The sequence below is a fragment of the Equus asinus genome, chromosome 20 (genome assembly GCF_041296235.1).
Source record: "Equus asinus isolate D_3611 breed Donkey chromosome 20, EquAss-T2T_v2, whole genome shotgun sequence".
NCBI lineage: Eukaryota > Metazoa > Chordata > Mammalia > Perissodactyla > Equidae > Equus > Equus asinus.
In genome coordinates, this window is record NC_091809.1 from 99356829 (window position 1) to 99384728 (window position 27900).

Here is a 27900-nt window from a genome sequence, read left to right on the forward strand (position 1 = left end):
AATTCACTTTTAAGTGATCAAGTAAACTCAGCAAGAAGTACTGAGAAAGATCCTCTTCTTTCCTCCTATATTTTCTTTTGTGTTTTTTAAATTCAAATCAATGCTTTACTCTGTTTCAGAGCCACCTCCATTAACTGTCATTTTTTAAACTGCAAATTATTAGTATTGCCAATTGGAGAACTTCAGCATATTTTGCAGTATGTAAATATGCCATCTGTATCCTACAGTAATACCCATGGCTTACTCCCTAATTAGCAGAAAGGAATGATACCTTATACAGAGCAGCCGTAGTAAAAATAATTAAATAGTGTATAATAAGCATATGACGTGCTTTATTGTCACTAGATATGATACAATCATATCTCAGTAATCCACCTTGAAAAATCCTTATAGCAGATGAAGCAGGTAATGGTTAATATTAAGGACTGAAGAAGAAACTTAGAAAAATAAAGTTTATGTGTTGCTCTGAGAGGCAGCATAGCACAGTGACTAAGAGTGCACACTCTTCAGTCAGAGCCACTGTTTGCGACCTATGTGATCTCGGGCAAGTTATTTAATCTCTCTGGGCCTGAAGTTTCCACACCTTTAAAACAGAAAAAATAATAGAACCTACCCCAAAAGATCATTGTGTAGAGTAAATGAGTTAATGCACATAACAGAATGGGGAATGCTAGAAAGACTCAAGACTTGTAGGCTCTTATTCTTATCTGTATATTCTTTTTAAGAGATGTCACTCCAAAGACCTTATTCAGAAAAACACTCGGAATTTTTCTTCAATTTAGCAAAAGTTTATTTGGGATACAAAGATGAAGAAGACTCTACAAAGTTGTCTACAACTACAAAGTTGTCTTTCAGGAGCTCACAGGAAGGATAGGAAGGAAAGAGGGAGAAAGACACAATATGATAAACAGTATAATGGAAGCATTTACAAATTACTACTGAAACACCATCACTGGGAAGAATTAGAGTTTTTTTCTAGCTATAAAGCATATATATAAAGTATACATATCTCAATAATCAGATATAATTGGCAAATAACATTGTGTAAGTTTAAGTTGTACAACATGATGATTTGATATACATATATATTGTGAAATGATTACCACAGTGAGGTTAAGTAACACACCCATCATAATTAGTTTTGACTGAGGACAGTTAGGTAGGCTTTGCTTGCAGTAAAGCCCTGGAAAAAGATTCTATGTTAACTAAAAGTTTAAAAGTAATCTTATAAAATTATTTAACCAAAAAAACAAAAAATTCCTGAGCAGAATGGACACCAATCCCTGCAACACGGGAAGCGTTTAGGCTAATAGAGTTTCCGTTCTGCTTTTAGTAACGTCTGCCCCTCCCAGCCCATTCCTTTGAGCTAGCACCCAAAGACTATGCTCCACACAATTAAGATGTTCACACTAAGGGCCAACATGGCTGTGAGAAAGCCTTAAGATTCATAAAATATACCACTTCTCCAGAAAAAGGGAAACCACCTTTGGCTATTCATTTAGGAAAAAGGAACTTCGTTGTATTCTTGTTTACATTGCCCATTGTTGGACAGAGAAAAACCTTGAAGCATTCAAAGCCCTAATTTAGGGGGAATTTTTTGGAATCTTAATATCTCCTCTAAGCCTACTGTAACACCCCTAGAAAACTCTTGTTATGAGATGCAAAATCCTAGCTTTAGTTTGTTAAGAGGGCATAATTCTGAGTGGACCACGGAATATTTATGTCTCTATGCAGCTCTTTGAAGGAATAATCTTATGTTTTTGCGCCTGTCGTGGGTCAGAGGTTCAAATAAGCACTTCTTTCTGTCACTCCTTATATGTTTTTCTATAATTTACAGCTCAGCAAGAGGACTCATAAAACAAGTGTCTATTTTATTTCAGCAACTAATTCTAGTTAATCAAAGATTTCCAGCCAAACAACCCAGCATGAAACTCTGCATGGAAAATATGAGGAGAACAAAGCATTTTGTCAAATAACACATCTCATGATGTAAACACATACGTCTCCTAAAGGATATTTTATCGTTTCCACATTATCGGCATACAAAAGGAGCATTCTTGTCGCAGACCTGGTGCAACTGTGGAGTCATCGTCATTGGAAACAAGAGCCTGATTAGGTTCCCACACAGATATGAATAGACTTTCCTTTTTTTGTGAAATGGCTTCTTTTATTCCTTTTTAAAACAGACTGGTAATTGTCACCCTAAAAACACTGAATTGTACTAGGGCAACATTTGTTTCTGCTCTGTTTTCCCATCTTTTTAGAATCGGCCAATAACATTACTATCCCTTCTGGTTGGTCCTCTTCTGGAAAGTCTGAGTTAATCCACAGCTGTGTGAATGTGAAAAAGGGACACAGCAGGCTGAGTCTGTTGGGTCTCTTGTCTGCTAATAAAGTGCACAGTCTGCAGGACAGATGTTAAGAGGATCTGTTAAATAAGTCAGTGGCAGAGATCCTGACCTCTGCCAAGGAACACTTTATTATTCCAGAAAGGGGCATAATTGCAAGACATTAACAATTAGAAGAACCATAGCTTTTCTTTATAGATTTTTACTCCTTGCTTCATCATTTGGTTGAAATATAGTATCAAGGCCCATCCACTGAGAAGCAATGTGCTAATATGATTGGGTTTACTACAATCTGCAGATTACAAGATTTCCCCAAATCCCAGGGAAATGGTTGGACCTTGGCTTTGCTTCAATCTTAAACAGTTTTGTTTATTCTGCGTGTATCATTACACTATTTGCACAGTTTCACTTGCCACAGGGTACCATTGTACTAAAGGGACTATGAACCCTACCAAACATAGTTCCCTAACTATTAAATCTAGTGTAATGGGAAATGTAAACTAGAGATCAAATTAATAGAGAAATATCACATCATAAAGTTGTTCACTATACCTTATACCACTTTACCATTTATGGCGTGAATAAAATCACGTCTACCACAAGCACTGCAAACTCCCAAGTGTGGTGTAAAAGGCACTTTGTGATCTGACCCTTCGCTTACCTTTCCAGTCTCACCTACTTGCTCTTGTACGCTCGGCCTGTACCAAACTGTCGTTTTCTGCGTGTGCCATGCTGTCTATTGCTTCTCCGACCCCAGGCAGGCTGTGCTCTTTGTCTAGAGTGCGTTACCTCCTCTCTACATCTCTGCCACTCTGTCTCCTTCCCCTAGAAACCTAGTGGACTCCTGCTCTCAAGATTCAGTTTTAACATCACCCCATCCATGAAGGTTGCCAATATTTCTCCAGGCAGAGCTTTAACACTTCCTCCTCCCATAGCAATTTCATTCTGGAAACACATCCAATTTAATGATTATCACACTGTTTACTAGATCGTGGGCCCTCTGAGGGCAGGGATCATGTTCTACTGATCTTAGTATCCCCCAAACTGAACAGAGTGCTTACTACACAGCAGGCACTTAATAAACATTTGGGGAATCAATGCATGTGTAAACTAACTAAACAATTCATCCTCTTTTCATGTTAATATAAGTTTATATTCTGCCCTTGTCACTATTACCAGCACTGTTATGGGGTCTCATACTTTAATATGTCTTATTTTGCTTTTTTTAGTGAATAATCTTCATTAGGTTGGTATATTCAATTGCAAAAAATATATCTCTACAAAAACTCATCCCTACCCCCCTAGAATAGGTGAAAGCTTGAGATATACTGTCCTCTTAGCCATCTGTTTCAATTCAGTTAAATTCATCCAAAATTTATTTACAAGAAGCAACCAAATTTAGCTCTTTACACCGTTGCCTCACAATTCTGCACATCCTAACCCAGGCCACTTACAAGCTGTGTGGCTTTGGTCAAGTTAATCCAACTCCCTGGGTCTCAGTCTCTTCAACTGTAACACTAAAACATTCACATAACACTTGACAGGGTGTAAAGCACTTTTCACAAGCGTTTTCTTATTTATTCCTCACAACTGCCCTATTGGGGTAAGTATTATTTCTAATCCCATTTAACAGAACAGGGGTACGGGAAGATTAATTTGCCCAAGTAATGAAAACCATGGTGGAGTTAGGATTTGACCCTCAAGGCCCCTGAGGATCTTTCTAGCTCTGGAAATCTATGTAATTTTACAATCTCCTTGTCTATTTGGGAAGGCTTCCCATTCAATATGGTGGCATTTTTTCCTGATTGCTGGGAAGTCCCGTTTACAGTACCTTAACTGCTGCCTGGCCATCACTCCTTGCTAAAGAGCACTGCACTGGGCCACGTACTTTCTGAATTCAGGAGTGGTCATCAGGCATAGGCATTAGGACAAAAAGATCTCAAAGAGTCTATATACAACCAGCTTGGTTAATCAATAAATATGCATATTTACATACTTATACACCAAATTATCAGCCATATATTATCTGTTCTTATCACTTGGAAGTATTACTCATTTAATTGATTTCTTCCCTAGACTATTACTATAAGAGGGCGGGAACTTGCTTAGCTTACTTGCCTAACAGCATACCTTAAGTACACAGTACATGCTTTAAAAACATGTGTTAAATTAATGGATGAGCAAGAGAGATACAAGTATAAGGGTGTGGAGAGAAATGATATTTATTGAGCATTTACCATGTAGCAGACGTTATGCTAGGCAACTGGCTTAGTGTAATTCTTTTAATCCTGACAATATGGGAGGTGTCATTATCCCCATTTCACAGATGAGGAGATGGAGGTTCAGAGAAAATTAGCTTAAGGTCACATAAGCTCCTTTAACTGAAGAAGTCTTGTGGAGCCAAGAAGCACTGCTTTCTTGAAACCTCCAAGTCATTCACTACTGTATAGACAGAAAACATGTCAGAGAGCAAGCTGGCTGCTAAATAAAGCATGTTGTTCCAATACACGGAGGCAAATCATCACCTGATGATATACAGTCATTTTCCTGTTTTATTTGGTGACAATGTTTCATAATCAGGAAATGTGGCAGAGGTGGATGTAACATTAGGAATGGCATGGTTGGATATAGAAGAATTATGTATGACTATTTTGTTCTGCAACTAAGAAATGCCTCTTTATTAAAACTATTGGTAAATGGATTTCAAAGTGGATGACTACTATCCACATCACAGTCACATCCAGACCTCTACTATCTCAACAAAGCTTCTTGCTCTTGCCCCCACTCTCTGTTGTGTTATGTCTAAGCCAACTATTCAACTACTCATTATTCAGGGACTGCCCCTTGGGCCCTGGAGCAAACACTTCCCTGGACCTGAGGAAGATGTTCTGAGCAGGTCAACAGCAGAGAGGTATCTCTTTTTCTATGTAGGCGAAGGAGCTCCTGAACTCTGGAGGGCAATCCCAGTGAGGCAAGGACCTGTTGGGGCACATGCTCCACTCCATTTAGTGACAGTGTTTGTCCTTCCTTTTTATTTTTTTTTTAATTTATTTGTTTTTTTCTTTTTAAGCAGACCAAGTGATAATCCATTGAGAATGTGAGGCTAAACCACTTTTCCTATAGAGTTTTTAAATTGCGCCTCTGAGAAGGAGTTTGATACAATTCAATGACTGAAGTAATACCTTTGTCCATTTGAGCATTAAATGGCCCGTTGAAATACAGCTTAGTTAGAGGGAATTTCAGAAAATAGTACTTTCTAATTTTTTTTTTTATTTTATTTCTCTCCCAGCTGACTAGAGCTGAGCTTGGAAAACGCAGCTCAATCACTTTCCACAGCCTCTCAGGTCAGCCTCTCACCAGTGTTAATTAAATACAACCCCCTTAGAGTACGAGAGGTTAAGTGAGAGCAACATAGCGTTCTTCTCCAATACATTACTGTGAACACAAATGGCCATAATCTGTTTATAAGAAGGCTTCTTTGAGCACCAAGGTCTCACTAATGAAAAATTATAAGAGGAAAAACAACATAATGTGACAACTGTTCATAGCAAAATACATTTTAAACTACCCATTTCCACATCCATTGTGCTTAAATAACACATACCATAAAGGAAATCGGTGTAACAGATGGTTTCAGCCCTGCGTAGCAAATGCAGGCGAGTTTTCAGTATGATAAAGTGAAACTGTAAAAGCCAGTGCAAAATTCAGTCAATCTCTTATCTAAAAGTCTTCCTTCCCCTCAAGAGAGAGAATCTTTCCCTAGCAGCTACAAGTATTAGTGTATTTTCTCTTTTTAGCAGATGCTGTATCTTCTGTGGCACAACTTGAACAAACTCTAAAACTAGGAAATTGCTGAAATAACAACTCTGTACTAGCCATTTTAAATTAGAAAAGTCTCTTTAAGCTACCAGGTTTATGGTTCTAAAAAGTTTCATACACTGTCCAGAGCTATTTGTAAACTAAATCATTTAAAATAAAGCTCTTTAATACTCTATAATTAGTCTTGTCTCTCTGAACATGACTTTACTGTAAATGCTTCTTCCTGACTCTCCTATTGTCCCAAGATTCCTGAGAAGAAAGCAGCCAAGCGATAATTCAACATTATTGCTGCTTCAGTGCACTAATCGCTTAAAGAGCAGCAATGACTCTGTGCTCTCTGCCCCACAGCTCCCGCAGCCTCCTGGCCTGAGGCAGGCATCCCGACCCAGCAACGTCCAGATGTCAAGAGGAATCCCCAGCTCCTGATGCAGCAGGCGCTCCATTCCAGTATGGTCAAACATCTGCTTCATCTGCTGGCATGCAACCTGCTGAACATGCTCAGAGGGCAGCACAGGCTGGGGACGGGCAAGGACACACTCCCCAGCTACTCCAGAAGACTCATCGAAACTTCGAAATTATAGGACAGCACTGGAAACTCTCAAAAGAATAGAGCTCTGGCATTCAGCAAAAACATTCTAAGCATTTTCCTCAAAAGAAAGCTACAGAATAAGATAAGACAGATTTCATGATAGTTCTTCTTATTCTTGTTAAATTCTGTTAGGTTTAAAGTTTCTTCTGGACAGTTAGCTGGAAGTTTGGAAAATACATGAACTCTTTGGGATCCGAGAATGTCATGTTGACTTTGAAATTTTTCCCTTTTGTAATTTAATTACATCACTTTAAATTCATTTGAATATTATAATGAGGGGAATAAGTTATGTAAGAAAGCTTCTAAATGACTGTGCTCTCTACGTACCAGTCAGCAGAGTTTAAAGCCAAGAATCCTGGGCAAGAAGTAAATTTTAAAAGGCACTTAAATCATCTATTACAGTCTTATTTTGTTTAATAGATGAATAATCTGATCCAAGTCACTTAACCCATCTGAGTCTCACCTACTTCTTCTAAAATATAGGGATAATATTAAAGCACGTTTGTTATAAAGCCTAAGTACAAATTGCCTACGAAACTGTAAAAGACAAAAGACTATATAATATGTATTATGTATATGTATGTATATGCATATGTTTATATTTTTCTTATATCTATTTGGTTTGGTTTTTAGAAAGAAAGTCTGGATTCTTTTGTAATATCCAGTTCACACATCAAATGCAAGTTCTCTGCTGAGAGTGATTACACTCATCCTATGGGATCTCAATAAATAGCATCCCATAAAAACTAATGAAAAGCTCCCAGGTCCTCACCAAATTTCATATTTACTTCACTCTGAAAGATAGGCTTATATACTATTACAGTCAGAAATAATATTCCTTTACTGAAAGCCAGAGTATATGGTGTGCTTAATACAATTGAAAAGATGAGCCTGAGGAGAATTGTGACTGTTCTAGCCAAAAACGACTGGCTAGAATAAAAGTCTCAGTTTTGAAGATCAAAGTGAAACAAAAAACTGAGGATAAACAACCAAACAGGTCTCAATTTTTAAAAATCTGCCCATCCAGATTCATGTGGATGGGTAGATTGGTAGGTGGGATATTTCTGTTAAGATGAGTAAGATTTGCAATCCCAACTCTTTATTATTTACTAGACTTCTTTCTTATTTTCTCCTTTCCCCACTAGAATGTAAATTCCACGAGGGCAAGGACTTTGTTTTATTTACTGATATTTTCCCAGTATCTAAAACAGGTTCACTCAGCCTCAGCACTACTGATATTTTGGGCTGGCTAATTCTTTGTTGCGGGGGGCTGCCCTGTGCGTTGTAGGGTATTCAGCAACATCCCTGGCCTCTACCCACTAGACGCCAGTAGTATCTCCACTCCCTCTCCAAGCCATAACAATCACAAAGGTCTCCAGACATTGTCAACTGAACCTAGGGGGCAACAGTGCTTCTGGTTGAGGACCACTGGTCTAGAACAGTACCTGGCACTTAATGGCACTAAATAAATATTTGTTGAATAACTGAATGATTGAATTTGTTATGCTTGGATTTTCATACAAACTTTTTCAAATTTCCTAAGCATGATCATTTATAAACTCCCTTTTAAAGGCATGATTTTGATTGAACTTTAAGATATGAGTGTTATGTCATTGTAACAGTCTTATTCAAAGCTAACAAGTGTAATTTTAAGTAGCAAGAATTTAAAAAGAAAAGATGTAATACTTCTTTCTTTAATTTAAATGAATAAGTGAATTAGAGTAAAAACTTGATAAATATCTCAAAAATGGATTTTCTAGATTCAAAGCAGCTCTATTTCAAACTGGCTTCAAATGAGCACTGTATGTTTGCCTTTGTAGTGTTTGAGATAGTCAATACACATATATACATTTTAAGCAATAAAACTTTCATACACATCTAGCATTTACTTATTTTTGTTTTAGTTCATACTGCTCAAGGTCAATAGCATTAGGGAAATCACTGACAAGGTACCAAGGATCGTGGTCTAGGTCAATTTATATATCATGACCTCGAAGGTTGGTTACAGGTATTATAGCTGGTGATACAAGAGAAACTCACAGTAAGGAGTGAACTCAATGCAGTTTACTGGAAATCAAAAAGTCTCATTAAAGTCTTTGCTTCACAAAATGACTAAGAGGGTACAGGTCTTGGGAAATTTATTTGGCTTTATTTTGCCTCCATTTGTTAGTCTATGAAAAGGAAACGCAAATACTTAGCTAACCTGCAATAAATGATTACAAATATACAGGAATTGGTGTTTATAAAATTGGAAAAAAATAATGTTAAATTAATTCCTCTCAATTAGATTCAAGATGACCCTACTGATGTCATCAATTATAAGGGAGGAATGAAAGAATGGAACAGAATGACTTTTTAATCTACACAGCAACCAGTACAGAGTAAATAGTAGATGTTTAGTGCTTTTTTATTTACATTTAATTGAGAAAAGAATCCATTATTAGTGCTTGGAAGATACATAAGAGATTCTAGTTATTGTCCTAATCCTAATGATCTAGAACAGTCAAAACAAAGCAAGATATTTTCACATTGGTACAGAAAGCTTAAATTGTTACAAATTTTCCCTGAATTTACAATTTAGATGGATTTGCACAAACATGCATACCTTCAGCATATGAACTTTTATGTAAATACGAAAAGAATTGGCAGAAAGGAAGAATTGACAGAGTAGTAACAACCATGTGCTAGCCTTACTGGTCAGAAGTCTTATCCCTCCACTGGAGCTATGAGGGGAATCCATCCAACTGTAGCTTCTTAATCTCTTTTAATCAAAATATCATTAAAAAATATATTTAGATTGGAGAATTAATATTGTTAAAATGTCCATTCTACCCAAAGTGATCTACAGATTCAATGCAATCTCTTTTAAAATCCCGATGGTATTTTTTACAGAAATAGTAAAAGCGATCCTAAAACTGATATATAACCGCAAAAGACCCTGAATAGCCAAAAGCAATCTTGACCAAGAAGAACAAAGCTAGAGCCATCACACTTCCTGATTTCAAAATATATTACAAAGCTACAGTAATCAAAACAGTATGACACTGGCATAAAACAGGTATAGAGACCAATGGAACCGAATAGAGAGCCCAGAAATAAACCCACACATGTGCAGTCAAACGATCTTTGACAAACGTAACAAGAATACCCAATGGGGAAAGGATAGTCTCTTCAATAAATGGTGATGGGAAAACTGAGTATCAACATGCAAAATAATGAAATTGGACTTTTATCTTAAAACATACACAAAAATTAACTTGAAGTGGATTAAAGACTTAAAGGTAAGATCTGAAACTTTCAAGTACATATCCAAAGGAATTAAATCAAGATCTCAAAGAGGTGTCTTCACTCCCATGCTTATTGCAGCATTATTCACAATAGCCGAGGCATGGAAGCAACCTAAATGTCGATTGACGGATAAATGGATAAAGAAAATGTGGTATATAAATAAAATAGAATATTATTCAGCCTTAAAAAAAGAACGAGGAAATCCTGCCATTTGCAACAACATGAATGAACTCGCTAAGTGAAATAAGCCAGACACAGGACAAATACTATGTGATACCACTTCTATGAGGAATCTAAAATAGTCAAACTCACAGAAACAGTGAGTAGAATGGTGATTGCCAGGGGCTGGGGGAGGGGAAATGGGAGGTATTAGTGAGGGGGAACAAAGTTTCAGCTATGCAAAATTAATAAGTCCTAGTCAACTACTGTATAGCATAGAGTCTATATTAATAATACTGTATTGTTTACTTAAAAACTTACTGAGAGGGTAGATTTTATTTTAAATCTTCCTACCACAGAAAATAATAATAATAATCATGGTAGGCGAAAATTTTTGGAGGTGATGGATATATTCGTGGCATAGATTGTGGTATGGTTTCACAGATGTATACTTATACCCAAACTCATCCAGTTGTATATTTCAAATAAGTACAGCTTTTTGTATGTCAATCAGACCTCAATAAAGTGGTTTAAACAAATGTTTTTGTCCTGCTCAGTCTGTTCTGTTACCTGAGATTTCAAAATATTTCATCACATCTTTTCCTGATTTAGATTTCCTAAATGCTGTATATCCTAACTTATTCTATGGTTGGAAATTGGAGTGAAGCATTTTCTAAAACATTAGCATGTTTTGCTTTCAAACCTTCCAATATATCCTTAATCACTTCATCTCTCTGATTTCCAAGGTAGCTCATTATAACACATACAGATATATGATACATAATATCAACCAAAGAATATCTCCAAACTTCAATTTGGTAAAAAGAGGAATAGAAATACCTGTCTCTACTTTAGAAACCATTGCACCTTACAAGCAGTCTATTTAAATACAATATTCACACACTGGGAGCTCCCTGTTGAGTGGATTCATTAGTGAGGCTGGAGTTAAATGAATGTTGGTGGAAATCTTACATTAGGAAAGACAGAGGACTGCACTTATTTTGTAATTCCAAGGCCCTGGGCTCCTGCTAAACCGTCTCTGCAAGTCTGACTGAACATGCCATCAATCAAATAACTTAAACACAGTGGTTAACAGAACTTATGTGAGAAGAGCCATACTCTCTCAACTTTTAGATATTACCTTAAAGGCAACTGAAAATCAAATTTCTAAAAGAAAATCCAGTTTAACCAATGTTTTAATTTGCGGATTGGTATAAACTTATTCTGTTTCATTGAATACAATAAGTCAGATTTCCAAACATTAGGAAATATGTTCACATTTTGTGCCCTTTTCTGATCTATCTTTCTCTAACCTCCACCAGGATTCACTCAGTACCTGTTGTTTTCCTTAAGAAGCCTACCTAGAACTGAAAAGTTGTTTGCAAGAAATATTGCCTCCTAAATACAGAACACTTGACCGAACATATCCAGAAAAAATGTTTTAAAAGAAGCTTGAGGGGCCAGCCCCGTGGCCGAGTGGTTAAGTTCACATTCTCCACTTCGGCAGCCCAGGGTTTCACTGGTTTAGATCCTGGGCACGGATCTAGCACTGCTCATCAAACTATGCTGAGGCAGTGTCCCACACAGCAGAACTAGAGGGACCTACAACCAGAATATACAACTATGTACTGTGGTGGTTTTGGGGAGAAGAAAAAAAAGAGGAAGATTGGTAATAGATGTTAGCTCAGGGCCAATCTTTAAAAAATTAGAAAATTAAAAAGAAAATAAAAGAAGCTTGGGTCCCAGGTGACCACCAAAGACAAAATTCATTAATTCATTTTACCAAATACTGTGCCAGGCAATATTGAGGATTCAACAGTAAACAGAAAAGACAAAAATCCCTGAATTCAGTAGCTTACATTCCGATAGATTAGAGCTGCCCCTCAGAAGCACTTAGGCAGGAAAGCTAGAGTAGAATTGACTGCTTATTGGGACATTGGACAGATTTTTTCTATTCTGATGGAAATCTAAAACATGTCTCATTATCCCATTTACTGTTCAAAACTACCTTGAGAATAAATATTATCTCCTCTTAACAAAGAAAAACTGAAAAAAGAAGGCAATTCAAGAACAGTACAAGACAACATAGGAATTAAGTAATAATGGAAACTCTAATCCATGATTCTGATTCCAAAATGGAGCTCATTCCATTAGTCCACAGCTCACCTAATCCCAGCTGTAATGGTCCTCACAAGTTCCATCACACTTAAAATCAAAGGGGGTGAGGGAAGGCTGATTAAGAGAAAAGCAAGCATTTCTCCTCAAAGCACAAACCCAAGGTTGGCATCCTCAAAAAAAGCTTTGAATCAATGCATTCCTTTTTCTCCATTGGGTAGCCAGTAATTGGTCACTCTAATCAACTCTTTATTCAACTCTCTATTAGAAATCACAACCTCCAAATCCTACCCAGCAAAGCTAACTCACCCTCTCATTCCTCTACAGCATGTTTACAATTGCAAACAAGAAGACAGAGTATGAGCCAGAGAAGAGCATCCACACACGGTATCATAAAGATTCAGGCTGGAACTGAAATAGAAATAGAGCATTCCCAGGGTTGACGGGCACTTCTTCACTTTCCATTTATAGCGTGAAATTTGACAATATCATTTAAATAAAATATGTGTTTGTATTCACTTTTGCAAAAACTTCAATTGTTCTCCTCCATCTTTGTAAATTTGGCAAGACTTTAACAGTTTCATTTAAGAATAACTTATGGTTGATAGGTTTTCCTAATGTTTAAGGCTCTAATTAAACTCCTTTCCCCTAATCTTCCCTAACCTATACATAATGCCTATAAAAGTGAAAATGTAATTATATTGATATTTTTAAATTTTTCATATTTACTTCCTCTCATTTAGGCAACCACCCATACTATCATTATAAGACCTTGTCTGTTAAAATATGTTCCAACTAAAGCTTGGTAGGCTTTGAATGCTCGATAAAAATCATTCTCTGAGGCTAATGAAGACAGAAACTCTGCCTGTAACAATATTAAGTTTGTTTTCTCTGGTGATTCAGAGAAGTGAGCAATCTGTCAGTAATACACTGAGTGAAATTACTTGTCTTGTACGAATAACTGCTGACAGTCACTTTATCTCAGGGCTGACCCAAACATCTCCCTGCTGACAAACAAATTACTATGTCTAACTTTGAAAAGGTAACTAGCTTGTTTTTAATTTTGATTGGGCTTTCAGAATCCCTTTAGACATACATTCAGTCCCATCCCTCATTGTATTAAAAAAAAAAAAAGCAACAAAAAGTGTTTGGCAGGGTGGGGGCAGGTTTGAATTAATGAGTAAGGAAAAAAGGAGGGAAAGAAAAACCCTATCACTTGGAGCTAAGAAAAAGAACTGTTATTGCTTCTTCCCAAGACTGTTATGCAGATAAAACTAGTAAGTGTGTCTACCCAACATTAAGACTGGCAGTGCCGCCAGTGACTGACTGGGTGAGTGAGCACATTACCGAGACAGTAGTGTAGGAATTAATTTTCTTCAATAAAGTGATTTTTAAGGCTCATATATTTCACAATCTAAACATATGTCACTGTTTCATAAACAAAATAAATGGATTAAAATAATACATTACCAATATGCTGACATGTGGAGATATTTTAATTAGAAATTCTTAAGCTGTGTGATATTTAACTGCTGTATTTGCTAAAGAGAAGCATGCATCATTTAATAAGAAGGCATGAGACAGGTGTATCACTTTGCATGATATGGTACCAGATTGTGTTTAACATAAGCTACAACTATGAGGCAACATTACTCCCAATTAAAAACAAAACAAAACAAAATTACTTTAAGGATTCATCCTATTGAAAGTAATCACATAAAATGAATCAGTCTACTAAACCCATTTTTTCACTAAAAAAAAGTCATTCGGAGCTTAGTCTCTGAGACAATATTTCTTCAGAAACAATCTAACATCTTAGCTATTTAAAGGCCATATTTACATGACTGCCTCATTATACTGGTCCCCCTTCCTTAACATTCTTTTTGACTTACTTGAAGGACCAATGCTAACATCGCTGAGGAAAGCAAATGGCAACTGGTCCTGAAATTTATACGGGTAGAGAATTGGAATAAGTAGCAATATAATATATTGTTTACTGTAGCTAGTGCCCTCTGTTCTCTAAAGGTCAAAAGCACTGTAACCTTAGAATTACAGTTTCTGATTGTTCCCAGGGTTAAATACATTATCAAAATTAATGGTTCTAGCCCCTCAACCTTCAGATATATGAGTATTCATGCCTCCATCTGCTGAACTGTTCAACTAAAAATAGCATTCTTCGGCCTTCTCTCTCCTAATATTGTGCCCCTGAGGCAGAGGAAACCATGCCTTACATCAGCACAGAATACCAAAAAAAAAGTCTTTCCTGAATCTTCCTTATTTCAAAGAAAGGAAGAACTGGAATATGTAAGAAGGGTCTTTACACTTTAAATCCCTTTTCTCTTCTTGATAACAAAATTTCAGGTTTCCAGGGTATAACTATAAATTCTGTTACGATTTAGCCAGGCTCATTAATGTTAGAAGTGACAACCTTTGAAGGACAAACTAACTATAACATCAGGTAGAGAGGACCAGTCTGAACAATGCACTAGAGGATGTGTGGAGGCTGGGGGTGGGGAGAGGGGGAGGTATGTAAGTGTTGTGGGTTTTTCTCCCTAAAAATCTTTGTTTAGAAATAAAATCAGTTAACACAATTGCAATACTTCCTTAGTATGAACAATTTATCATGTTCATGACTGTTGACAGAGTTATGACATTTTAGCTTGTTGAGGAGGGGAGAAAACCCTAGCTAGAAAAGAAAGTAGACTTTAAAATCAAGAAAGCAAGATATTAAATTTTCTCTCTACTTTTGCTCAGGATTTACAATGTCAGTGTCTGTAGCAGCTTAGATATGGCGTCTACTGTGCTCTTCACGGACGTCCCAGAAAACACGTTACATTCACACCAGGAAAGTGGGAAACCTGCCTTTCAAGTAAGGTCAGTCTTTTCTAACCAGTGTACCATATAAGCAAACAGAGCAAAGGTTTCCTGACATGCAGGAAAAAGGTGCAAAAAATGGAAGCAAGAAACCAGAGCAAGAATAAACAAAAACCCAGGAAACTCTCAAACCAGCCCAACTGAAACTATAAAGCCATCAGGGCTTCCACTGTAACGGGTTCTCTATTTAGACTAATTAAAGTGACAGACACGTGGCATATGTTGTGCTTCCAGATCAGCATTGCTACAGTACTGCATAGATCTGGCACTCACATAAATGACATCATGGTTTTCAAAACCCAACAGAAGCCAGATTTGACAGCGTCAGGGGTCACTGATGGCGGGGGTGCAGGGGGTGGAGGGTTGGCGTAAAAAGCCAACCTAAGCAAAAAATTAGTAAAAAAAGAGATTGAGTAGAAAACCGGCTAAGGGAAGGTTGACAGGATGGAACTTATTCTATTAGGAGAAAATAAAAGCCAAAGAAGAGAGGAAGTCTTGACTCTGAGCCCAGGCCACCTGCTTTCACATTCTTCCAAGCACTTAAAAGTTTAACAAACTATTTGTCCTGAGCGGGTCAGCTTGCTAACTGTCATCACATAGAAAGGCTTGTTCCTAACGTCCAGTTATCTCTTTGTTTAGCACTCCTAAGCACAGTAGATTTTCAGAATATCCAGAAATATGTCACCTTCTTTACAGCCAAAAGAAAGCCTTAGAAAAGAAACCCCTTCTGCCTGTAAAGAAGACAGCAGATACTCTGACAGTATATGCCTGGTCACGTCTGGTCACGTGGAAACCCCCTGTATACCTCTTATATCAAAGTGAAAAGGAAAGAAGGAGACGGGCAACAAGCCCTGGAACTCTTCCTTAGGCTGCTTCCAAGGTGGTCTTTGATCATGTCCTCTTCTTTCTTCTTAGGAGTGAGTTTTCTCTATCATTTTCCAAAAACGCAGGTTCAAAAGCAGTAGAGAAGAAGATAATGTCAAAGGGACACTTTATTGATTACACACTATTTGATATGTATCGACTGGCAGAACCAATAGGAGCTGAATATACAACTTTGTTGGATGTAATTATTTTCCTTTTTTGAATTGAATTTCCCATCCCAGGTTAGCATGTAAAATTTAGTCTTAGATCTAACTCAGAAAGTTAAAGTGTGTTTCAGTCTGAGGTAACTTGTCTCCATTTTTTTTTTTGTGATTCAACACATAGCTGGCAACTCTCCAGTATCTGATAGTCCCAGAGAGGGCCTCCATTGATACAGGAGAGGAATGAAGCATGAAACTGGAGAGAGGACGACTGGGTCTCTGTAGCAGAAAAGGGCTTAGTTTTCAAAAGAGCCACATGAGCCATCTTTTCCCAAGTAGCAAGAATATCCCACAAAAACAACAAAGAGCTTTACTGGAAGTTAAATATGAAAGGGATACTACAGAAATTTAGGGGCAAAAAGCCACCAGTCAGGCCCAGGCACCCATTCTGACTTCAACCTGAGAAAACTAACTTAGGAGATCGGAATTAGGCAGAGTTAGAAATCCTGGGTGATAAGTCTGACTCCGTGAATATTTTGTAGCCTTGGTTAAATAACAACCTCTCTGAACCTCCTTTGCTTTGTCTATACATGCAGGATCATATTTTATCAACTTTACAGCATTGTTATATGGTCAAATGAAATTTTTAAAAATGTTGAAGTGTTTTTTAAACACTATACAGCACTATACGTTAAAAAAAGGAAAAGAGTGGGGCCAGCCTGGTGGCATAGTGGTTAAGCTCATGCACTCTACTTCAGCGGCCTGGGGTTTGCGGGTTCAGATCCCGGGTGTGGACCTAGACACTGCTCATCAAGGCATGCTGTGGTGGTGTCCCACATACAAAATAGAGGAAGATTGGCACAGATGTTAGCTCAGGGACAATCTTCCTCAAGCAAAAAGAGGAAGATTGGCAACAGATGGTAGCTCAGGGCCAATCTTCCTCACCAAAAAGAAAAAAAAAGTAAAAGAGTAAGGGAAATAAAGACAGTTTTAAAGATACTCTTAATATAAAGAATTTGCCTAAATATATAGCAATAATAAACCTAATTCAGGGGCATTGGTTTCGGGTTTGCCTTTTTCTCTGAAAAAAAAAAAGGAGCAAAAATCAGCCTCCTTAGGAGGAATAAAAAGTGAAAGATTATGTTTTAAAGTTTAGTTTGAGTGCTTGCCACTTTTTCAAAAAGCCTAGACTATGACCGAACAATCCAGTCCCCCACCCAATGAAGCGCCAATGGAAGCATTCATACCTCAATCTGTTTGTGGTTGTAAGAGTGGCCACCACCATGTTCAAAGGTGTCCAAACTCCTGCCAAAACGGTCACTTAGGCCCTTTAGCCTTGGGTTAATTTGTGGGTGGGAGACATGACCCTTCTGTTTAGTAGCATATTCAGAAAAAAAAAAGACAAAACATACTGTCAGAACTCATGAAACAGAACACATATTTCTAAATCCAGGGTAAAGACCACATCAAAGTCTAGAAAGTAGAAGGTTTAGGACCCAGACCCTCTTTCACAGAAACTTCGTTATAGGATTGAACAATGGTATTGGTTCTTACTTCTGCCTCTGAGAAGAAACGGTAAAGCACAGCTATGGGAAAAGGAGAAACAGATCCGGTTTACTCTGAGGGGGCTTTTGTAGAGTTTTACCAACTGCAGTAAGTTCCAGTGTTAGTTGTGGAAAAGGGGGAGGTTTGGAAGAGAGGTAGGGCTGCTACTCCTGTTACGCAAATTTCTAGCTCTGCCAGGCAGTTCATAACAGGTAATATCTTCAAGGCTTTCTGGATGAGGCTTACAACAAAAACCTCTCAAAGTATTGCAAAAGTTCTTTACTTGTAAGGCTCAAATGATGTTTTTTCATGGCAAAATATTTGTACATTTTCTGTGTTCAAGTCATACAGGGAATGGCAAAGAAGAAATAAAAATGCCTAGCCAGATGCTATTCCCTAGATTATTTAAGAAAACATAAAAATAATCACAGTAAATTATAAGAATAAAAAACTATCTTTAAACTTTCCACTGTATTGAAATTTAAGTTGTTTATTATCATATATTTTCTAACTCTTCAAATACTGAATGTTTAACCATTATTTTAATGACATTATCTTTGTATTAAAATATATATTCACATTCAAAGTCAATTTCCCATCAAAATGGCAGTTGTAGAAGGATGTAAAGATGACCTAGCCCTATTGCAAACCCCTCATTTTACTGTGAAGAAGATAAAGTGCAAATGATTTTTTATTCAGCTTCCAAAATACTTTGTCTCCAAGATTAGCTTTATAAGTAAAGAACATTAACCCAGAACTTGGTCAGACACCGTGCCCAGAGTTTTGACTCACATGAAGACGAGGATGAGGACAAGGATACTCATATTCAGGGACAGTATGTTTATATTTTACCAAATGGCTAAAGTAATTTGGCAATAAAAACCCCAATTCTATGAGCTGCGAGAAGGAAAACATCCCACATAATGTTCTGTTTTGACTCTTATGAGTAAAAGCTAATCTGGACATAAATAGAGATGTGGATGAAAAATTGATAAGGAAAAAGCATACATATCCACTAACAACTAGCCATAAAAATTGTAAAACCATTAACTCACCTGATAGAGAACATATAGCACTAAATCATAATGTCATTTTTCCTTTAAAAATATTGAAACTGGCAACATTCTCTTCTATTTGCAGTATGTAAGTACACAAGGTGTTAATCCTTCTAGGCTATGCTTAAAAAATTATTTAACATTCAGGCTATTATTTAGCATACAGCTGGTTAGCAGTTTTCCACCAAAGTCCTGGCTTGTATCCCACGTTTTTTTCTTCTGGCACTTACCTGGAGCTGTAAAGGGCTGAGTCCAGAAGCAGCAGCAGCTGCCATTGTTGATGGAATGAACTGTACGGGGTAGTTATCACCTGTCAGAAAGAACAATGCATGCAGGTTTAGACAATGCACAGGGAATCGCAGCAGACAAGTACAAACATGGTCCTTGGATTGCCTGAGCTTTACCACATTGCTCTAAGCCCAAACATCTGCAGAAACAAAGGGCTGAGTTGAGCACAGACTTGCAGTGCTGCTTTGGAACTTTTTGTTAACAGATAGCTGGTAGGCAAACTGGCAAAACATGAATGTGATGTTAAAAAAATTAAATGTGCAATTCAAGCATGTTCACTCCACTACAAATCTTGTAATACATCATTTTTTTAAGAGTAAAAAAATATGTTAAAGCTAGGCTGACACTCAGTTCACTGAGAAAGCTTTAAGGCTTTTATAATAGAACAACAAAAAGTTTTGGCTTGGTAGGTAAGGCAGAGTATTAGAGTCCAAAAAAGATTATGAGCTATTGACTGTCCATAACCCTAAACTTTATTTTATAAAAAATAAAGAAAGAATTTTAAAAATGCAACCTCTTCAACTTGATAGGGGTGAGAGGGAAGCTAATCTTATCTGCCAACATTCTGTGAAATCCCTAGTATCTCAACAGGAGTGGAAACCATATTTTTTTGGATTAACTTCTGGCGGAACCCAGTACAGAATCATGTGCACTAGGCACTTGTCACTTATCCTCTGATGATGATTTGATTAAATTATCACAGATTTTACGTGGGATGTCTGCATTAAAAGTCTGGTAGAGAATGGGCATGGTTCAGCAGAGATCAGTGTTACATCCCTGCATGTAGCATGCAGTCATGTTTCTGAGTCCAGATCACTCCTAAATAGGGGGAGGAAGTATCTTCTTTGACCTAAGAACACAGGCTGTGCGCCATGACCTCCAGAACCAAGAGATGTGATGAGGAATGTATTGTGATAGTGGCAACTGAAATCAAAATACTTGTAGATAAATTACACAATATCAGTGATTTAATGGAGTAGCCCTTTGGCTTCAGCTACTTATTTAAAGTCAGTGTTATGTACTCTCTCTAGGCTATATTTTAATAGGCTGTTCCTCCACACGTTTTTGACATTTATAATAATCGTGCTGTTTTGCATGAACTTTTCCACACTGAAAGCGGAATATAATAATGAAGAGACAGTGTAGAAAGAATCACAATAATAAATGTAGTCAACTGGAAAGCAATAAAACCTCTTTTTTCTGCATGGGCACTAATACCTGGAGCCTTCCTGGTGCCCCTGGTTTCTTGGAACTCATCCTGCTTGCCACATGAAGTGCTATTCAGCTGGCCCAATGTAAATGTTAAGTTGCTTTCACTTTTAACAAATTGTTAGCTTCTAATCTACACAGTCTCTTTGCATCATATCCATAATACCTCATCAGACCATTGAGCACAGTGTGTGCTTGTACACAGTCCAGTAACAATTGGCTTCTGATTGCATATGGAGCGCTGCTACAATGTATTCACTAACACTATATTGTGCTGGTCTCCTATGGAGTAATGTTCAAAATATCTGATCTTGTTTCTCCCCTTCCATGAGGTTGATTTTGGTTTGCAGTGCTACAGGAACTTTTTAAAAAAGATAACTAGGCCAAATTATTTTTTATATTAAATGACTGTTGCTTTATGCTTAAATAATTCTACTGATCTTCTTGATATTTAAATGAAATTATCTAAAGAAAGAATATCCTAATCTAAGTCAAATAGTATTTCTTTGGTCAATACCTTATCAGGTTAAAAAAAAATCACAAAACGATGCTGAATTAATGATGCTTCAAAAATAGGGAAAAAAATCATCATTCCAGCCATCAACATGGACTGCCTCCCAGAACACTTTAGAGCTGTTCTTTCTTTAAATATCATGCATTATTCATACTAACTCTAAACCACAACCCCCTCCCTGTAAGTTTAATACCAGTTGCTTTATTTGCACTAAAACATTTTTCATGTCAAACATATTTAAAAAAATCAAACTCTAAAAGAATTCCCTGGGGCACTCCTTTTTTCATAGCTGTCATGCTTCTATGCTATGAAATAGCTGAACTTTTTTTTTTATACTTTTTGGCTTGCCAGTTAATTTATTACTATCTTACCACACCCTGTAGTACTCTCCAGCTCACCTGCTGGCTACAAACAGCTTTCTTTCCACTGCTGACAAGCATATTTTTAAAATGTTCTTAACTTTTCTGCTGGTCTGAATCTGTATATCTGAGTATAATCTTTGGAAAGCTATTTCTCTAGAACACGTCATTGTATCAATACTAAAAGTAAAAATGAATACATTAGAGCGACAGAGTACATCACAGTGAATGATCAGAAGAGAGAGAAAGGAAAAGGCAGGAGAGGGAGCAGATAAGGGCAAAGAAAAGAGCGAGTGTAAGAGCAGAGGAGACAAATGGCAGAGGGAGGGGGATTTAGGGTATTGTGAAGTTTAAGTTTTTCAGAACAAAGTTACGTGCTTAACCCCCCTTTAATTTTCTCTTGGTAAGAGTCGATCAAGAAAAAGTTCTCAGTAGCTGACTTGGCAAGGAATCAGTCAACATGTTGTAGCAATTTTTTTCAAATTTGTCTCTGGATTTGAAATGCTTGCGTGAGGACCCATTCTTTAAAACTTTGTACAAAGGAAGACGAAGCCTGTTGGGACAGGTCGGCTTTCGGCACTGCTGTAATCTGGCCCTTGCTACCTCTAGTGCAAGGAGACAACCTCCAAAAGCCAATTTGGGAAATGATGCCATCCCATAGATCCATCTTTCCAGCCTTATAGATTTTCCAACTGACTATTTTCATTTGAAGATTACAGAAAAAATACGAAACAGGGTTTAAACCCATGGAAAAGTTGCCTGATATTAGTTTCACTTGTCACGATACACACGTTTCTTTGGAATCAAAGCAGCTCTACAGCAAGAGTCCCTGAATGAGAGAAAGCACATTTTTTAATTTTCAGAGAAACTGAAGTGAAGCCAAAACTTATTAAGATAAACACAGGAAAAAGGGGAGCTTGTACTAAGAAAGTAGGACCCATTAGACTCAGGCTACCTCCTGCAAGAACACTGCTAGTTTGCGTAATTCAGATGTAAATTCCCTTTTTGTAAATATACCGTGTCCAAGATTCCAAGATTGAGGCAGGATCTCTTCTTCTTCTTCTTCTTCTTTTTTTTTTTTTTTGGAGGAAGATGGGCCCTGAGCTAACATCTGTTGCCAAACTTCCTCTCTTTTTTTTCTCCCCAAAGCCCCAATACATAGTTGCATATTCTAGTTGCAGGTCCTTCTAGTTCTTCTATGTGGGATGCCACCTCAGCATGGCTTGATAAGCGGCATACAGGTTCACGCCCAGAATCCAAACCAGTGAAGCCCTGGGCCACTGCTATGCTGCCAGGCTAGCCCCGTAAATTTCACTTTTTATTACAGTCAAAAATCTCATGGGCAAAATTCTATCCATTTACTTTGATTCTTCAGAAAGACAAGGAACTGGGATGGTCGTAGTCCTCTGAGACATTAACGTCAGATATTAACCTATTGAAGAAATCATTTAGAAAGCTTGAGAGGAGTAGAGAAGAAAAACACATTAAACTAGGAGACAGAACCCTAAGATTCTTCAGTAACCAGGTCAATGTGAGACTCTAATTCATGCCTCATTTTCCACCCTCCAAAACAGAAGAAAAATACACTACACATTCCGAACTATCTCACAGATTTTTGTGTGGTGGAATCATAGGATAATGGTAAATTACTTAAGTTGCCAAACAACTTATAGATGGACCCCACTTTTATGAGCTACTGTTATTCTTGCTACAATACGGAAATATTTCAGTCACAATCACCAATATAGACTCGGAGATGCCACTGTGTATTTTGCTTGGATATAGGAATTAAAATAGCAAAATATCACAACTTCTCTATATTCTAACGGACTGCCATAATCAACCTGAATTTACCTTTATGAGATACCACACTGTAGCAAAAGTTAGCAGTTAATGGGTGACACATGTAGAATTCTAAAAATAAAACCTTCAATTTGTTCTGAGAAAAAGTGCACAAAAAGATTATAGTATATTGCTGAGATCACTATGCTTTTATTTCTCTTGCTAAATTTCTCCTTCTCTATTCATCAAAGAGTAGATCAATGATGAGACGAGTCTTGATTGCAGCACTTTTTCTAAGAGGATCTGCATTGTTTTTCATACTTTTCTTTTTTGAGGAAGATTAGCCCTGCGCTAACATCTGCTGCCAATCCTCCTCTTTTTGCCAAGGAAGACTGGCCCTGAGATAACATCTGTGCCCATCTTCCTCTTCCTCTACTTTATATGTGGGACGCCTACCACATAGCATGGCTTGCCAAGCGGTGCCATGTCCAGACCCGGGATCCGAACCAGCCAGCCCTGGGCCGCCGAAGCAGAACGTGCACACCTAACAGCTACACCACGGGGCCAGCTCCTGTTTTTCATACCTTTAAAGAAGCTAAGAATCAAGAACCAATCTTAATTTCTTCACTTATTTCATAGATGCATCCAGGCCCTTGGCCAATCACATGAAAATCCATGGAATTTGTCACAACAGCAATTAAAGAAATGAGTGTAGATGAACTGATATAAATCCATCCTCATTACAGGAAATCAACTTAACAGAACAACTCAAAGCTCATACTTTATTGACAGCTCATCAATGATAGAGCCTTCATATATGAAGGAGGGCACAATTAAAATAATCTTGATCTCCATAAAACTAGGTTAGTTTACATGGGTGAACATATTTCTTTCTTGGACCTCAATACTGTTATTTAAAATTAAGAGTACCAATCTGAAGAACCTCAGAAATACTTTGATTTCAAGCAGATAGATTTAATTAATCAAGTATTCTAGCAATAGTGACTACACACCTCTGTTTCAATATTCTGGAAGAGGTGGAAATGGCTAGCTTTACAAGATGTCATTTTGATAACTCCAAACATATAAATCACATTTTTTTCACAGCAAAAAAAAAGCTAGACTTTTCTTAATGTCATACAAACTTAGACCAGGTCTGCAAAAGTGTAAAACATCAAATCAGAGAACTTCAGTCTGAATTCTCTATTAATTTCTACATTTGAAAGCTTAGAAAAGTTAATCAACTTCTTTGACTTTTAATTTCTTTTTTTCTTTTAACAAAATAAAGATAATGCCACTTATATCTCTGAGTTGTTATGAAAATTAAATAAGAATATATGTATGTACATATATACACACACATATGTATACATACACATACATATCTTGGAAAATAAATGGTGGTCAATAAATGCTAACTGAAACAAAGGAATTAAAAAGAAGCATTAGGTAACGATTGTACACTAACAAATTAGGTGGTCTAGAAGAAACAAACAAATTCTTTGAAACATACAAATTACCTAAACTGACTCAAGAAGAAGTAGAAAATATCAACAGACCTATAACAAGTAAAGAGGTTGAACCAGTAATCAAAACCTCCTAACAAAGAAAAGTCCTGGACCAGATGGCGTCACTAGTAAATTCTACTGAGTATTTAAGAAAAATTAACACTAATCCTTCTCAAAATCTTCAAAAAAATTGAACAAGAGGGAAACACTTCTCAACAATGAGGTAATGAGGCCAACATTACCTTGATATTAAAGCCAGATAAAGACATCACAGGAAAAGAAAATTACATATCAATATCCTTTATGAATATAGATGCAAAAAACCTCAACGAAACATTAGCATATTGAATCCAATAGCATATTAAAAGGATTATTCACCATGACAAAGCAGAATTTATCCCAAGAATGCAAGGGTGGTTCAACATTAAAAGAAAATATCAATGTACTACATCACATTAATAGAAAAAAAGGGGAAAAATATGGATTATCTCAATTGACACAGAAAAGCCATCTGACAAAATCCAACACCCTTTCATGATAAAAACTCTCAGAAAATTTGCATTAGAGAGAAATTTTCCAAACATGATAAAGAATATTTATCAAAAACCCACAGCTAATACCATCCTCAACGGTAAAAGACTGAAAGCTTTTCCTCTAAGATCAGTAACAAGACAATGATGCCTGCTTTCACTGCTGCTTTAGAACATTGTACTGGAAGCTCTAGCCAGCAGTATTAGGCAAAAAAAAAAAAAAAAAAGGAAAAGGGAAAAAAGCCATCCAAATTGGTAAGGAAGAGGTAGAACTATCTTTATTTGCACATGACATGATCCCATATATAAAGAAAATCCCAAAGAATCTATAAGAAAGTGATTAGAGATAATACACAAATTCAGCAAAGTTGCAGGGTATAAGATTAACACAAAAAAATCAGTTGTTTTTATGTACCAGCAATGAACAATCCAAAAGGAAATTAAGAAAACAGTTCTATTTGTAATAGCATCTACAATAATTAAATACTTAGGAATAAATCTATCCAAGAAGGCAAAAGACTTGTACACTGAAAACTGTAAAACATTGCTGAAAGAAATTTTAAAAGGCCTAAATAAATGGAAAAGCATCCATATTCATGGACAGGAAGACAACATTGCTAAGATGTCAATACCACCCAAAGCAATCTATACATTCAGTGAAATCTCTATTAAAATTCCAACAATCTTTCTCACAGAAATGGAAAAGCCAATCCTCAAATTTACATGGAATTCCAAAGGGCCCTGACAGCCAAATTACTCTTGAAAAAGAATAAAGCTGGAAAACTCATTCTTCCTGACTTCAAAATTTACTACAAGCTACTGTAATTAAAACAGTGTGGTACTGGCATAAGAACAGATACATAGACCAATGAAACAAAACAGACAGCCTACAAATAAACACCTACACAGATGTATCATATATGTTATTGATTATGTAATCATATAATTGACAAGGGTGCTGAGACCTTACAATGGGGAAAGAATCTCTTTTCAACAAATGGTGCTGAGAAAACTGGATATCCATATGGAAAAGAATGAAGTTGGATTCTTACTTTGCACCATATACAAAAATTAACTTAAATGAATCAAAGACTTAAGTACTAAGATTGTAAAACTCTTAGAAGAAAACACAGGAGTAAATCTTTGGATTTGGCGACAATTTCACAGATATGACACCAAAAACATAGGCAACAAAAGAAAAAATAGATAAGTTGGACTTCATCAAAATTAAAAACTTTGGTACATCTAAGAATACTATCAAGTAAGTGAAAAGACAACTTACAGAATGGGAGAAAATATTTGCAAATTATATATCTGATAAGGGATTAATACCTAGAATATATAAAGAACTCCTGAAATTCAACAACAAAAAAACAAACAACCCAATTCAAAAATGGGCAAAGTATTTAGACATCTCTCCGAGGAAGATATACAAAATTTCCAACAAGCATATGAAAAGATGCTCAAAATCATTAAGCATTAGGGAAATGAAAATCAAAACCACAATGAGATACCACTTCACCTCTATGAGGATGGCTATAATTTTTTTTAAAAATTAGTATATAACAAGTGTTGGTAAGGATGTGGAGAAATTGGAACTCTCTTCATTGCTAATGGAATATAAAATGGTGCAGCATCTGTGGAAACAGTTTGGGAGTTTCTCAAAAAGTTAAATACAGAATTACCATATGACCCAACAATTCCACTCCTACATATATATCCAAAAGAACTGAAAGCAGGGACTCAAACAGATATTTGCATATTGATGTTCACAGCAGCATTATTCACAATAGCCAAAAAGTGGAAACAACCCAAGTGTCCATCAACAGATGACTGAATAAACAAACTAACAAATATCTACACACAGACACATATACAGACATAGACGTATATATATAATGGGATATCATTCAGCCATAAAAAGGAATGAACTTTTGATATATGCTACAATATGGATGCACCTTGAAAACATTATGCTTAGCGAAATAAGCCAGACACAGAAAGACAAATATTATATGATTCTATTTGTTTGAAATACCCAGAATAGGCAAAATCATAGAGACAGATGGCAGAACAGAGGTCACTGGGGATTAGGGGTAGGGAGTGAGGGAGAGTGACTGTTTAATCCCCACAGAGTTTCTGTTGGGATGATTAAAAGTTTTGGGTATAGATAGTGGTGATGGTTACACAACATTGTAAATGTATTAATGCCACGGAGTTGTACATTTACAAATGGTTAAAATGATAAATATTATGCCATGTATATTTTATCACAATTTAAAGAAGCATTAGGTATACTTGTAAAATTGCTTTTGGTCATCAGGCTGAAGGTAGTACATCTCAGTCAAATGCTTAGATTTGGGGCCACATTTCTAATGGATAAAGATGTAGTTTAATGTAGTTAAATTTACTCAGCTTCATGGTCATACTTTATCCCTAAACCTAGCGCTTTAGAATTTTCAAAGAACTTTCATACATTTTAACAAATTTAGTCTTCACACTCACACTGAGCAGTGGACCAATCATGACATATTTTTTTAGATGACAAAAATGTGAGGCTCAGCAAGGTTAAATGACATGATCGAGTAAGAATTAAAATACTCCATGTTAAATACTTAGCGCAGTGTTTGGCACAAAGTATTCAGTAAACTTTAGCTATTATCATATTATAACTAATACGTGAGTGGAGGAGCCAGGAACAGGCAGAGAGCCTATTCCGGAGACCTCCTAGGAAACTTCAAGGGTGCTGCTCCAGCAGTAATCATTCTAAAATCCCAACTACGCAAAGTCCACGGGTCAGCTGCATCATCCCTGGGGCATAAAGGAGGCTACCCATTGTTTTTATTTTATAGGCAATTCAGTCTTGATCTGATATAGACATTGGCATCTATGA

The 27900-nt window shown here is 36.7% G+C and overlaps 1 protein-coding gene across 48 annotated transcripts in view; it reads right to left on the reverse strand.

The window, feature by feature from the left end:
- Nucleotides 1-27900, reverse strand: part of SOX6 (SRY-box transcription factor 6) — a 571438-nt gene that overhangs the window by 96786 nt on the left and 446752 nt on the right. For 32 of the 48 annotated variants that reach the window (XM_070491207.1, XM_070491211.1, XM_070491215.1 and 29 more), the window contains 2 exons: nucleotides 19048-19127; nucleotides 17465-17587 (listed from right to left, as the gene is read on the reverse strand). In XM_070491207.1, coding sequence (XP_070347308.1) covers nucleotides 17465-17587; nucleotides 19048-19127 — 203 coding nt within the window. The remainder of the gene's footprint in view (nucleotides 1-17464; nucleotides 17588-19047; nucleotides 19128-27900) is intronic. The other 16 variants (XM_070491232.1, XM_070491233.1, XM_070491227.1 and 13 more) reach the window with 1 other exon arrangement.